Raw genomic sequence first — 13,387 nt, forward strand, 5'->3', positions numbered from 1 at the left:
TTTTCACATTCTGTCTCTCACAGTTGAAGTGTACCTCTGGTGCAAATTACTGACCTCTGCCATCATTTTAAGTGGGGGAACTTGCACAATCGGTGGCTGACTAAATACCTTTTTGCCCCACTGTACCTAGACTTGACTTTACTGGTGCTACATTCTCTAGAAAAACTGTAACAACATCCTGCCAGTGCAAGAGAAAGCCCTCAACACAAAAGCTTCTTACAGAAGACGTTACAGGTCTGTGAGAGCCAGAGATTTTCCTTGTATAAATATGTGCAAAACATATTTATATTCATTTGGTCAGGAGTACCGTTTTTAAGGGCTCATCAAAGTAAGTACAATTCATCTTGAGACGGGCATGTAGTGGTTGTCAAAGACAGGCTGAGTGGCTATGGGTTGGATATTTCTCATGTAACGGAAATCTAAAAACATAATAGAATATAAATTCAGATTAAATCTTTATCTAATGATGAATGGGAGGAAAAAGAGACTGCTTCTCCTAATAAACCAGATTTTCTACACAAAATTCAGATTTAGGGTGAAAATCAGAGCAAAGCAGCGTCTTCGTGTACAGCGCGCATTTGTTAAAAGATCTTCTATCAGCAGGAGTAAAAATAAAACTCTTCCTGCTGAGATCCAGCAGGAGATTTGTTCACAGTTAAGATGTTAGATGGAGGAATGATCAACTGCCGGGTGCTGACATTTTTCCTTTAAAAATTGATTTTATAACTGCAGCAGAGTGTCCCTTGATGAAACTCTCTGCCAAATCACCCGTTTTTGTTTTTACAGCAGTTTGGATCTTTTATGTTTTTTTGTTTTTTTTTTTACTTTGGCAGCCTTTGAGAATGAAACTCCTTGTACTGATGAAGAGCTCTGCTTGGACTAAAGATGTTTACAGATGCAGAAATGTGTCTCCTTTTTTTGAAAGTGCCACAGGGATATTTTACAGGATTGTGATTGGATTTAGAGAATAAAAACATCAAAACGCTTCATAGTACACACCACTAGTCAAAGCTCTTTAGACCTTTTAGATCTAATATTAATACAAACACAATCTCATTCAGTCCTTTTCAGTCCAAACACATAATCCAGTCCTGCTCAAAAAAACATTACTGCTGAAGAGAAAATCTGGTCTTCAAAATAATAACAAAAAAAAATGAAAATGTTTGTTGTGGAGAGCTGTGGCAGATGAGAATGTACAGTACATGCTGATCTGGATGTTTTCCATCTTAAATTAATATCCTCACGTTATTTTTTCTCCTCCTTTGTTGAAAATCAGCCTCCTTCTGAAAATAACAGGAAAAGCATTCTCTGTGTTTCATGTGTTGAAAAATAAGTAATTTGTTTTAGGATTTCCTGTTTATATTCAAATGGACACATCTACTACTGTTTAGAGCTTTTAATAAAATAATGCCTCATTATACATTTTTCTTGCATCACCATCATAAGGCCAGGTTTGGTTCTTCATACAAGACATTTATCTTCATATCTGTTTGATCATCTGTTTGGAGTGCTGGTGCACAGCTTCGACGAAGGCACCTATGTTCTCCGGCTTCATGTCGGGGTAAACGCCGTGGCCGAGGTTGGCGATGTAGCCCCTTGTGCCGAAACCCTCCAACATCTTCTTCACGATGTCTGAAATGCGCTCCTGAAGAGAACGAGAGCAGGTTCACGTCAGTCACCGTCACAAAGAAACGATCCAACATAACGCTCTTTCGGCAAAACGCATTCTCACGCAGTAAAACTGATTTTAACTAGGACGCTCAACGGCAACAGCAGGTGGCCGAAGTTAAATGCAGACATCATCTCCTACAATGAAGGCAAAACTGTTTGTGCTCGCCATCAGCGACACGACGTGACACATACGCCAGATCACAGTGCACAGGTGAGCTGAAGGGTGAAGCCGTGTGAGAGGCAGAGTGTGTGAGAGAGGTGGTGCAGTGTCATTTTAGATGAAATTAGCGCAAATGTGAGGGAACATGCTCACTGAATGATAATGAGGGAATCAGGACAAGGAGTGCAAGCTAATCTCAGCAGATTGTCTGTGGCCACCACAATCAAGAGAAAGACGTTTCAGGTCATCGCTTTGCCAGGAGACTGGAGAGCTTTTCTTCCAGCGATCATATCCTATAAGTTCATTTAGAGAACATCTGTGTTTATAGACTTGTTCTTTTTTTAATATTAGGATATCTGACAGAGTCAATGTGTAGTCAAACGTCTCTACAATGACAGAAATGGGACTTTGGCTGGTCTGACCCACTCAAGCTCAAAGTGGGCTCTATGTGGCCAACAATACAAAGTTTGAGCCTCCTTATTTACAGTTTAGAGGGGAAAAAAACAGAAGATAACCATTTAAATGTTTGGCAGGTGTAACGATACAGGGTGCAGGAGTCTGGACTTTTCAGGGTTGCAATTAATTTGGCTTTTTTTCAGTTTGTTCAAACAAACATTAAAAAATTAGCAGCTATAATGTTGATACATTTGGAGTTTGTGCTTATTTAACAAAGTATAAATAAGTCAATTAAAATTTGTTCCTATGATTATCACCGCAGATTACAGGTTTGTGTTGTTACCCATAGACTTCAATGAAACAGCTCATACTTTTTTTTTTAAAAAAATATATATATATATATATATATATATATATATATATATATATATATATATATATATATATATATATATATATATATATATATATATATATATATATATATATATATATATATATATAGTGATTAAAAGCTCTTAAATCACACATTCAACGATGATCTGCTAAATTAACAGGGATATTTCAAGCTGATTATTTTCTTTAATCACCACTGCAGATGGTGACTGATTATTAGAAAAGTCTTCATTGTGCTGTTTGGTGTCATCTTGTGCACCACACTGAGCAGAAAAATCAGATGTTTGCAGGGATGACAATAATCCAATTGCCAAAGCAGTCTGATGTTTCTGTGACCACAGCAGCTGACGTGGATAGCACCACAGCCAACAACCCGGGGATGTCAGTCTGGGGTCAGACTAAAGTTGTATCATTTAAAAAACACAAAAGATGGAAAACTTCAAAGACAAAATCTTTCCAGATTAGCAGGTTAAAGTCATTAACAGCAAATGGCAAAAATCAAAGGTCAAAATGAAGTTTTCTTAAATATGAAAACCTATGAAAGTCACTTTTATGAGAATTACCTAAGTATGAGTTTCAGATTTCTATGTGTCAGTTTAAAGCACAGTGAAATTGGAAGTTACCTTTGGAGCATACAGAGCACAGGGGTCCATGTTTCCTTGCAGGCTGACCTTCCCTCCTGTGCGTTCCCTGAATTCACAAACATACACATCAGAGGACACACGAGTTAATCCTTCAACCAGCGGTTTAAGCATTTGATGAATAGATCAGCCCAGCAACAAGAGAGAGGTCAGCAATGGCCAACATCACGCCCAACATCACTGCTATGACCGCCTACATTTGCTTCAAGTATTTGTAGATTCTGTGTGGGCTTTTCACTGTATGCTACTTCTCTATTCAGGCTCACGTTCAAAAATGTTTGGCTGGTTTAAATCTTACAATTAAAACACAGAGTCTGGTGCTGCATGCAAAGACAAACCAGTGTGCGTTTTGTGTTACCGTGCGGATAGTGGGTCAATGGTCCAGTCCAGGCCAACCACTTCATAATTAGACTGAGACAGTTCCTCTAAGGCGTAGTGAGCATCCTTTGCAAATACAATCTAAACACACACACACACACACACACACACACACACACCAACAGATTTTCAAATCAACTTCTTCAGGAACCATTGTTGGTGAAATGCTGCCACCTGCAGGTAGATCCAACAGAACAGTGGTTCTCCTTACACTGCATGAATCCTTAATGATCCCTCCAGGGAGGCAACACAGTGCTAATAAGAATAGAGCCGAGTGCTGACACAAATATAGCAGCTACTAATGACCCAACAAACAAAACAATGAACATCATTTTTTTACTACTAGTTGTTTGAAGCTTAGCATCTGATATGCATGTCAGGTGACTCTCTTTGCAGTGCATTCATGCTGATGTGTAAGTGTAGAAGTCCACGTGTGTTACGCATGTGTGGATGGAGGAAATGTGTTTCTGATTATACACTGAGGGACAAATGTCTGTGTGTGAATCTGTTAGGTGTCCCTCTCACCATGGGGACATCCTGTCCTGCCTCCTTCAGTTTATCTTTGACGCGGCGAGCGATGTCTCGGAGGTAAGGCAGCGAGAACTCTTTAAACTCCGCAGGTCCCAGAATGCCGGCGTGGGACTCAAACACCTGCAGTGCCTGAAAAACACACAAGAATTGTGTGAATGGTGACAGTGACACTTTGAGAGTGACCCAAGACGTCACTGTTATAAACACTGGGATTTCACAGGTGCGGCGCCCAGCAGTGGGGTTAAAAAAAATAAAATAAAAAACAAAGAAAAAAGGAAATATAACACTTTAAAAGGGCTGTCTTTGTGTTAACATTTCACTTACAACTTCAAATCCCTTCAACTTGAGTATTTTTCTGCTGTATTATGTAGAATATATGAATTAAAATACCTGAAACCTGAAAGGCGACCGTGCTGACCACTTTTCTTTTTTAACTTGGAAACATTTTCTGTCTCAGCGTGTCTGACTGACATCCCTCCCACTCACAGCAGTGATGACAACACTTCAATTTACGTCACTGTTGCCAGTTAACTGACTTTGTTGCTACATTCATAGACTTGTCACACTTCTTCAGTACTTTCTCTTCTTTTGTAAGAAAGAAAAAAAAAAAAAGCACTTCGTTCAAGCAAGCACACAGACCCGGAGCTCTGTCGCTGTCTCAGATTGGACACATTTGTTCAAGTCTGCATTACGCTGACACATACTGATTAATGAGACAGTTAAAAGATGGTGCTGTTACGTCAGTTCAGTCCGGTTTTATTCATGCAGCACCAGTTCTCAAGAAAAAAAAAAATCCCGTCAAGGTATTTTAAGACAAAGATTGTGCAATATTAACCATCATATGATCTGCTATGACCAATACTTGTTGACAGTGGAGAGGAAGAACTCCCTTTTAACGGGAAGAAACCTCTTGCAGAACGAAGGCACCGGGGAGAGGCAGCCATCTGCTACGATCGATCGGCTAGGTGACGGGAAAGAGGAAATAAGGGAGCATGGGGAGAGAGGACCACACACCCACACCATTGTTTATGTTCTGTACAAATACTGAAAATTGCAGGATTGGGTAAACTTACTGGAATAATTTGTGCTGCCTCAGCTGTATTTTGCACTGACGTAGAGATTGTCAGCATTTATTTATGTCCTTGACTCAAACATATATGACTTACACTGACTCTGTCCTGTGAATTTTTTTTATTTATTTATTACATCTTTTCTTTTTTTCAAGGGAAACTAAAATAAGCTAAAGATAAAAAGATTTATATATAGTGACATCATAATGGAGGAAGTCTGTTTAGACACAGAAAGCAAGGAAGTCTGACCTGAGCTCCAGCTGCCACTTGTCCTAGCAGATACTCCACGATCACATCTGTCAGCATCTTCAGCAGCATGTGGCTGGCTTCGGGGTGCTGATACAGCCAGCGCTTTGCCTTAGAGTGAGTGTTGGAGCCTCCACCTTCTATCATGTAGGACATGAGCGTCCACTGTGGATGAACAGAGAGCTGTTAGAATATGGAAGCATTATTTTCTATAAATGTTTAAACATGTGCGCGCCTAACCGGAGCCCCGCTGAATCCTATTAGTGGCACTTTGCCCTCAATTTTGTGTCGGGTCAGTGTGATGGCTCTGAAGACGTAGCCCAGTTCTTTGGCAGTGTCCACTTTGACCTGCAGCCGCTGCAGGTCCTCTGGCTCCTTCAGAGGCTCTGGAAATGTTGGACCTTTACCTGCAACCATCTGGACATCCATACCCATGGCCTGGAGGGAGGAAGAAGAAACAAAGACAAACCAAACAAGTTAATATATCTGCTTTCAGTCATGCAGTGTCCAGTCCATCACAGGCCTCATTTTATTTATGATGTGTTCACAACCAGCGTTGGTCAAGTTACTTGAAAAAAAGTAATCAGTAACTAATTACTGATTACTTCCCCAAAAGAGTAATCCCGTTACTTTACTGATTACTTATTTTCAAAAGTAATTAATTACTTAGTTACATAGTTACTTTTAAAAACACGATTTACAACCTGAATAGGTGATAAAGCAATAGATCTGTCAACCCAATTCTACTTTTTCTGCATAATCCATCATACAAAATGTAATCAAATGGAAAAGTCTCTTTTTTTAAACTTGTTTTATCAGTTTTAATCTTTTAACTTTATGCATCAAGCAAAAATTAAATTATATGCACCATTCTCTGGCTTGAAGAAATTAGTTTAACATTTAAACCTATTTTCTGCACATTCCAGCACATAAAATAAAATATTTTGTGTGTTTACACTCAGTCTTTCAAATAGATGCAAGTAAAACACAGCAGAAAGTAAATAAAATCAAAGACTAGCAGTCCTGTTGCTCTATTTTCACCTGTAAAGCAGGAGTAGGGTAGGCGGAGGTGTGCTCTAGTGCAGGTGTGGCGCAGCAGTCAGTGGAAGAATCCGCGAGTTTCTCTGTGAATTTCCCATTACGTCGTTGCGCACTCGGAGCTTGTTTAGGGTTTTTTTTCGGAGTAAAAAGAAGTTTTCTTCCCACGCACAACAGATGCTAATGTTTTTGTCACTTTTTATGGAATCAAACTCAAAGTAAGGTCAGTACTTCCAAGCTTTAAATGCTGCATGCTTCAGGGGCGGAGCGTGGGGGTGGCTTACTGGGCTTAAGCCCGGGTTGTTTTGTCAGAAGTCCAGGGTCTTTTGGAGTGTAATTTTTTCATAGTTAGATGCCTGGCTGACAACTGTATAAAACAAAAAGTACAGACAATATTCGAAGCACATAGTGCACACTGTGGGAATTTACGACTGTGCGTGAATCCCCCCTGATATTGGTATGATCCGAGCTCAGGCACTAAGCGACTGAGCGAAGGGGCGGGGCAGCTGCCGCCTGTGAGTGCGCTGTTGGAGAAACGGAGCCAGCCATACTAAGGAGAGCTTAAGTTTGACCAGATACCAAAGCAAACCATTCATACCGTACAAATAATGTAAATATGACGGTGAATCACGAAAGATTGATATCAAACTGATCACTTGACCAATATTACGTTACTTGCTCTTCAAGTGAATCAACAAATGGCGAAATGAAAAGCCGAACAAATGCTATTTTTTTTTTTTAAAATAGAGTCTTATCTTACGTGTGTTTATTTCATATTTTCAGTTCTTACCCTCCCCGACTAAATCGGTTTCAGTTATGTACTGAAATATAAGAATGGACATTAGAGGCTTCTTTCAAAGAAAAAACTCAGGTAAATGTCATTTTATATATTATGCTTTGTATGTTGTTCAGTATATTTCTATGCAAAACAAGAGGGATTTCAGTACACAGCAGGATATTCACATTTGTAACCAGATATTTACATACACTTTAGGGAGAAAACATAAAACATTTTTACTGTACAACATCAATTTAGAGTAAACTTTTGTTTTAGATAAATATTGAAATATCTTTTGAATTAGTTAAATGTCAGAATAAAGAGAGACAGAGCTGTCTATTTTTATCACTTTGATCAAATTTAGGAGTACATGTACACCAAGTTTGTTAATTAATAAGAAAACTCCAGACGATTCCATTCTGAGCTGAAGAAGCTTCTGATAGGTTAGTAGAGTCCATGTGAGTAAATTGGTGGCACAGCTGTGGATGCATATAAGGCAAAACACAGAGCCTGTTTCTTTGACATGGGAAAATCAAGAGATGTCAACCAAAACACCAGGAAAAGAACTATGGAGCTCCATAAGTGTGGCTCAGTTTGAATACAATTTGGTGCCATTTGCAATTAAGAAATACAGATAGTTTCTCTCTTTACTCTTAAAGTTAACAAATATGTTTTTTATATTTATCAATCTAAAAAAATAAACATTTAGTCTGATTTGATGTTACAATTAAAAAAGTGTTTGTGTTTTGATCTGAAGTAGGGCTGAACGATATATCGCATTTGCGATAATATCGCGACATGATCAAGTGCAATTTTCTAACCGCAAAGGCTGCGATTATACTCTGGACATGTCCAAATTCATGGGCTGCATCCTCCTGAGGCCGCATTTGTAGACCGATTACGTCACAGCGACGCGCCGAAGGCTGTCCAAATTACTACCATATCCCAGAATTCATAGCGCGGCTATGAATTCATACTATATGATGTATTGCTTGTCTTTGTTTAATAATACAGAAGACAAAGACCTTAAAAAATAATCGCATATCGCATCGCAATCGCAATATTGGGGCAAAAAAATCGCAATTAGATTATTTTCCATAATCGTTCAGCCCTAATCTGAAGAGTACATAAATATCTGGTTTCAACTGTATATTTGATGATTATCAGCACAAAGAGGGAGAGAGAGGAACAGAGAGGGAGATGGAGAATGAGGACAGAACAGAGATGGAACAAGAGCAGGTGAGACACACATGTCAGTCAAATGGTTGTTTACCAAAAGTATCACCGTATCATAGGTCCTCATGTATCTCGTACCTAGTGTTTCTTTTTAGGTTTGCTATTTTTCAAATTCTATATTTATTAAGTTATGCAGGCTTGTTTGCACAACAAGGCTAAATAATTATATAAACTTTTCTCAATCTAAATAGTGGACTTTGGTAGAATTTAAAAAAAAAAAAACAAGTGTAGTGCAGGTCTATGATGATTTTTAGTGCTACTATCATCTAGTTCTGATTCTGGTTCTGTCTTGGTTAAGTCCTCGGTAGTCCTGATTTTGAACTGTTGCAGTCCTGTTTTAATTCCGGATCAGTTCTGGGTCTGGTTGAATCGGGGTTTAGTCCTCGTGTCTTGATACAGCCCCGACTTTGTTCTGCCTTGCTGCTTAATAAAAAAACTAGTTTAAGGTGTCCTGCACATGTGATATATATATTTCCCTATATGAAGTCATTCTTTTTTGAACAAAACTCAAAACAGAGCCAATTAATCTTTCAGTCATTTCTAACCCCCCCCAAAAAAAAAAAAAAAAAAAAAAAAAAAAAAAAAAAAAAAATCCCACATGCTTACTACCCTTTAGGGCTAAGCCCCGGGTGTTTCAAATGTCTGGCTCCGCCTCTGATGCTCATACTCTCTCCCGCACTCGATATATGATCCATTGTTGATCTGCAGACAGCTGTTGTCACACGTTGCACTCGCTTACGTCACTGTCATGAGACATTCTTGCAAAAAAAAAAAAAAAAAAAATCACGGTTTTAGTAACGCAGTAACGCAGCGTTCCTACGGGAAAGTAACGGTAATCCAATTACCGTTTTTGCAATAGTAATCCCTTACTTTACTCGTTACTTGAAAAAAGTAATCAGATTACAGTAACGCGTTACTGCCCATCTCTGTTCACAACATAAGCCATCCAAAGGCTCTTTATATTGTAAGACATATTAAAGAGGGTAACCCAACTATCAACTGATGTTCTAAGAAAAAAATAATAGCAAGCGTGGGGAGGAAGAACTCCCAGCTAACAGGAAGAAGGCTTTGAGTATAAAGGAAGGATCAGGGAGGGTCACAGCTGTACAGAAAATGAGTGGAAAACAGATTCAGGACACCTGAATAGATGAAAAATATATCTTGTTATTTAATTAATTAATAGTGTCATCAAAAGAGTTATTTTGTCAAAAACATTTTGAGACACTGCGTCCACTGTGGAGGAACACAGTTTCTCTATTTCTTCCACAGAATGTCTTTTGTACAGTCACCCTCCCCTCACCCCCAACCAGTCTGAGCCTGGTTCTGCTGGAAGTTTTGTTCTGTTAAAAAGGGAGTTTTTCTTTCCCACTGTCGCCAAGTGCTGGTCATAGGGGGGTAATCTGATTGTTGGGGGTTTTGAACCAAACTGAAAAATTAATACTTAACTAATGGTAATTTGTTAAATTAACAATTAAAACATGTGGACATCACATACATGTATTACATCAATACATAGCCATTTGTTACCACACATGAAAATTCTTCTCATTCCTGAAGACATAGCAGACACTGGTTGTACTGTATGTCAGAGGTTATTTAAATATTAATAAACGTCAAAACCCTAAACACACTTTCTACTCACAAAATGTATATTTTTCTGATTACAGAAAACCTCTTTTACTGTACATCTGGCAAAAATATAGCAAAAGACTAGCTGTAAACATTTTATACATGCTAGCAATTGAGCCTGGTCTGAACAGACTTACCTGTGGGACAACTAGGATATCAGAGAAGATTATGGCAGCATCAAAGGGAAAACGTCTCAGAGGCTGGAGGGGGGGGGGGGGGGGGGGGGGGGGGAGAGAGAAAAAAAAATTGGGATAAGTTATTCTTGTTGGTACCCTGTGGGTGGTGTAACAACCACTCCATCATCTCACACCACATAATGGTGTTGCTGACTTAATGTTAACACTGTGAAATTAGATTTTTTTTTTCTCCCCCCTGTGAATCCAGGTCTGTACCTGCAGAGTGAGCTCACAGCAAGCCTCTGGTGACTGACATGTCTCAAAAAAGTCCTTCCCTGCTCTGGACTCACGGAACTCTGCAGATTAGAGTAAAAAAAAACAAACAAAAAAAAACACTACAGATCAGCATTAAGACTCAATAACAGGGAGTTAGTGGTTATCAGGGATGTGAATCTCATGCTTATGGTCATGCAGAAAGTGAAATACTACAATATGAAACCTGAAAACATGATCACGAATATTAAGGGTAATCAGTGTAGCACATTTGATAGTACAGTGCTACTATTCATGTCAGAAACAAGAGACGAAAGAACTGATCTGAAGCCTGTACCTGGTAGATATCTGCCAGCCTGTCTCATACACCAGACTGGGACATGTTCGATTTCCTCTCCTCGTGCCGCTCTCAGGAATGTGTCGTTCTTTAGCTGAGGAAAGTCTTTGGGGCTGGGTAGAAAGCACTTCATGTTAGAATCGAAAAATCGAAAAATAAAAATAATACAAATTTAGACAGAATTTTAAGATATTTGTGGCATGGCCAAAGCACACTGGCAATTTCAATTTATATTACATAGTTGAGGGAATGGAGCTTAGCTGATAGTGTCATAACCTCTTTACAATACAGCCGCAAACTTGAGTTATCTAAAAATAAAGGCCCACCCTTCCCTTTCCCCTGCAATCACTCTGGGCATCCAGCTGAAGGGCATTCACCAAAAGAGTGATTCTGGGAGATAACAGTCCTCTGCTCTCTTATCTTCTCCCAGCAGGAGAAATGACAGTTAAATACAGGAGTGCTTAGGATGGATCAGTAATGTATCACAACCTTAATCTAATTCAGACTCTGACATGAAACTGTTAGACGGACCACAAAAACATTTCACAGATAGCCAATTATGTTTAGCTTGCTACACTTAACTTTAAAAGATGCAAGTCTGCTGTTAGACTCTTAAGAATTAAACGTGTGGGTTATAAAAACACACTATCAGAGTTTGTCATGGATTCTGTATGGGATCATTTAGATGCTTCAGCTTCCACACTATATGTAAAAATGTCAGAATAAAAAAACTATTCCCATTAGAGTGACAGAACCGTAGGAGTTTTTTTTTGTGTTCAGCTGACACTATCACTCACTTTTAGTAAACTGACTTAAAGTAAAATGACCTGGATAAACTTTCTTTTTTATTTTTTAACAGCCCTCTGTATCTTTAGCACCATTATTATATCCATACAATATTGATTGTAAATAAGGTTAGCACGTTGTTAAAGCAGGCCATACAAAAGGCGTCATACGTTTTGTAATGACGCCTGGCTTTCTCGGAGTTGAAGCTAGTTAAATAGAACAAACCAAAAGATTAATAAGACTTTTACATTATTAGCTCTGCCGAATTTATCAGACGATCCACAGAATTTGCTTAAAGCACTAATTCATGTTGCAAAATAAGTTCATCTCTAAATATGAACAAGAGATTATTAGACTGCTGGATTTCTGAATGAGTTTTTTTTGTTTTTTTGTAAGAGGAAGCGACTTCGCTCTGGCATTGGATTACGTAGCTTTAAGGAATGAGGCCTGTGTTTCTATAACTGACCCATAATAGGAAGAAATGTTTCATAACAATGACAACGGGGGGTTTCATAAGGTCACTTTTTAGACGGCTAAACAGCCAAAATGCTAACCTTAAATGTAACAAGCGGCAGTTTGTTTCGAGAAACAAAGAAGGAAGTACTCACAGGATTAGATTTTCTTGCTTGCTCATGTTGGCGGTGCTGAGGATGGGACAGCCTTTCAGAAACTCCTCTGTCTCTCTGCGGGGATGTCAGTTGTAACCTGCTGCTCCTCAACTGTCATTTAAACCCCGCTCGCATGGACACAATCAGCTGCTACAGCGCTGTGGGCGCGGCCATCTTGAAAAACCACGTGACCATAGCAGGAAACGAGATGACGCTTCAAAATAATAGTCTTTTTCCATATTTAGTCGTTATCTACATTTTGTTCCCTTAAACTTCAGTACAGTTTGTATCATCATCATTATTATCATCATTAGTAGTAGTAGTAATTCTCCTTCTTTTCATCTTTGTGTTACTTAAGGAAAGAAAAAAAAACTTATCGAGGTACAGTACTTACGTTTGACAAGCACATATAGAATTAATTAACTGAATTATAATTGAATATATTAATTATCTCTAATTTTATAAATTCATTAGAGTGTATAAATTTGTCACCAAGGAAACAATGCTACCTGCTGCATTTATTAAAGCTCTTTTCACATTTGTACAAAGGCATTCAATACAGCATAACAATTACTGCACTTTATTTTTTTAAAAAAGAAACATAAATCTCCTTTTAATAACAAAGCCTACTTGAAATGATGATGTGATGAAGAAAAAAACAAGCAAGAGCTAGAGCACTTCAATATGAAGTGGGGCATCAACAAGTCTCTGAAACAGTAAGCAACAAAAACAAGAAAACCGTTGTTTTAATTTAGTAAGAGCAGCTTGTGAAGAAGTAAGTTCTCATGCCAAAATAAAGATGCAGAGTAATCATAATCGTCATGTAAATCTTTTTGAAGAGAGTGGTATGGCTGAGTAAAAATGTGTATATTCATTTACCATTTCTTCTTGTAAAGTAATTAAAATTTATGAAAAATCAATGCTCAAAAACTCATAGAAACTCATCCCATCGCTTGTAAACCCAAAATATCACCACTTAAAATTTGCACTGCGTGCAAAGTGTGTTCTTAACCTACATATCATTGCTTCACAAATTCTTTGTATAATGCCTGCTGTTTGTTCAGTAACTCTCACAAACACCCTAATTATTGAAACAC

The 13,387-nt window shown here is 38.4% G+C and overlaps 1 protein-coding gene across 2 annotated transcripts; it reads right to left on the minus strand.

Annotated features, from left to right (window-relative positions):
- Window positions 1-1,239: 1,239 nt before the first annotated feature.
- Window positions 1,240-12,453, minus strand: urod (uroporphyrinogen decarboxylase). 2 transcript variants are annotated; one of them, XM_085377970.1, is made up of 11 exons: window positions 12,291-12,453; window positions 10,897-11,009; window positions 10,563-10,642; window positions 10,308-10,370; window positions 5,730-5,927; window positions 5,493-5,654; window positions 4,168-4,302; window positions 3,623-3,723; window positions 3,247-3,313; window positions 1,438-1,645; window positions 1,240-1,283 (listed from the first exon to the last, which is right to left on the minus strand). In XM_085377970.1, the coding sequence occupies exons 1-10, from the start codon at window positions 12,314-12,316 to the stop codon at window positions 1,481-1,483; spliced, it is 1,110 nt and encodes a 369-aa protein (XP_085234096.1). In that variant the 5' UTR covers window positions 12,317-12,453; the 3' UTR covers window positions 1,240-1,283; window positions 1,438-1,480. The 2 variants fall into 2 exon arrangements, with proteins under 2 accessions (XP_085234096.1, XP_085234093.1); XM_085377967.1 differs by lacking the exon at window positions 1,240-1,283 and having other exon boundaries at window positions 1,389-1,645.
- Window positions 12,454-13,387: the final 934 nt, after the last annotated feature.

This window comes from Diplotaxodon limnothrissa, linkage group LG18 (assembly GCF_057381915.1).
Source record: "Diplotaxodon limnothrissa isolate DT_005_m linkage group LG18, D_limnothrissa_male_GT1.1, whole genome shotgun sequence".
In the NCBI taxonomy this organism is placed as follows: domain Eukaryota; kingdom Metazoa; phylum Chordata; class Actinopteri; order Cichliformes; family Cichlidae; genus Diplotaxodon; species Diplotaxodon limnothrissa.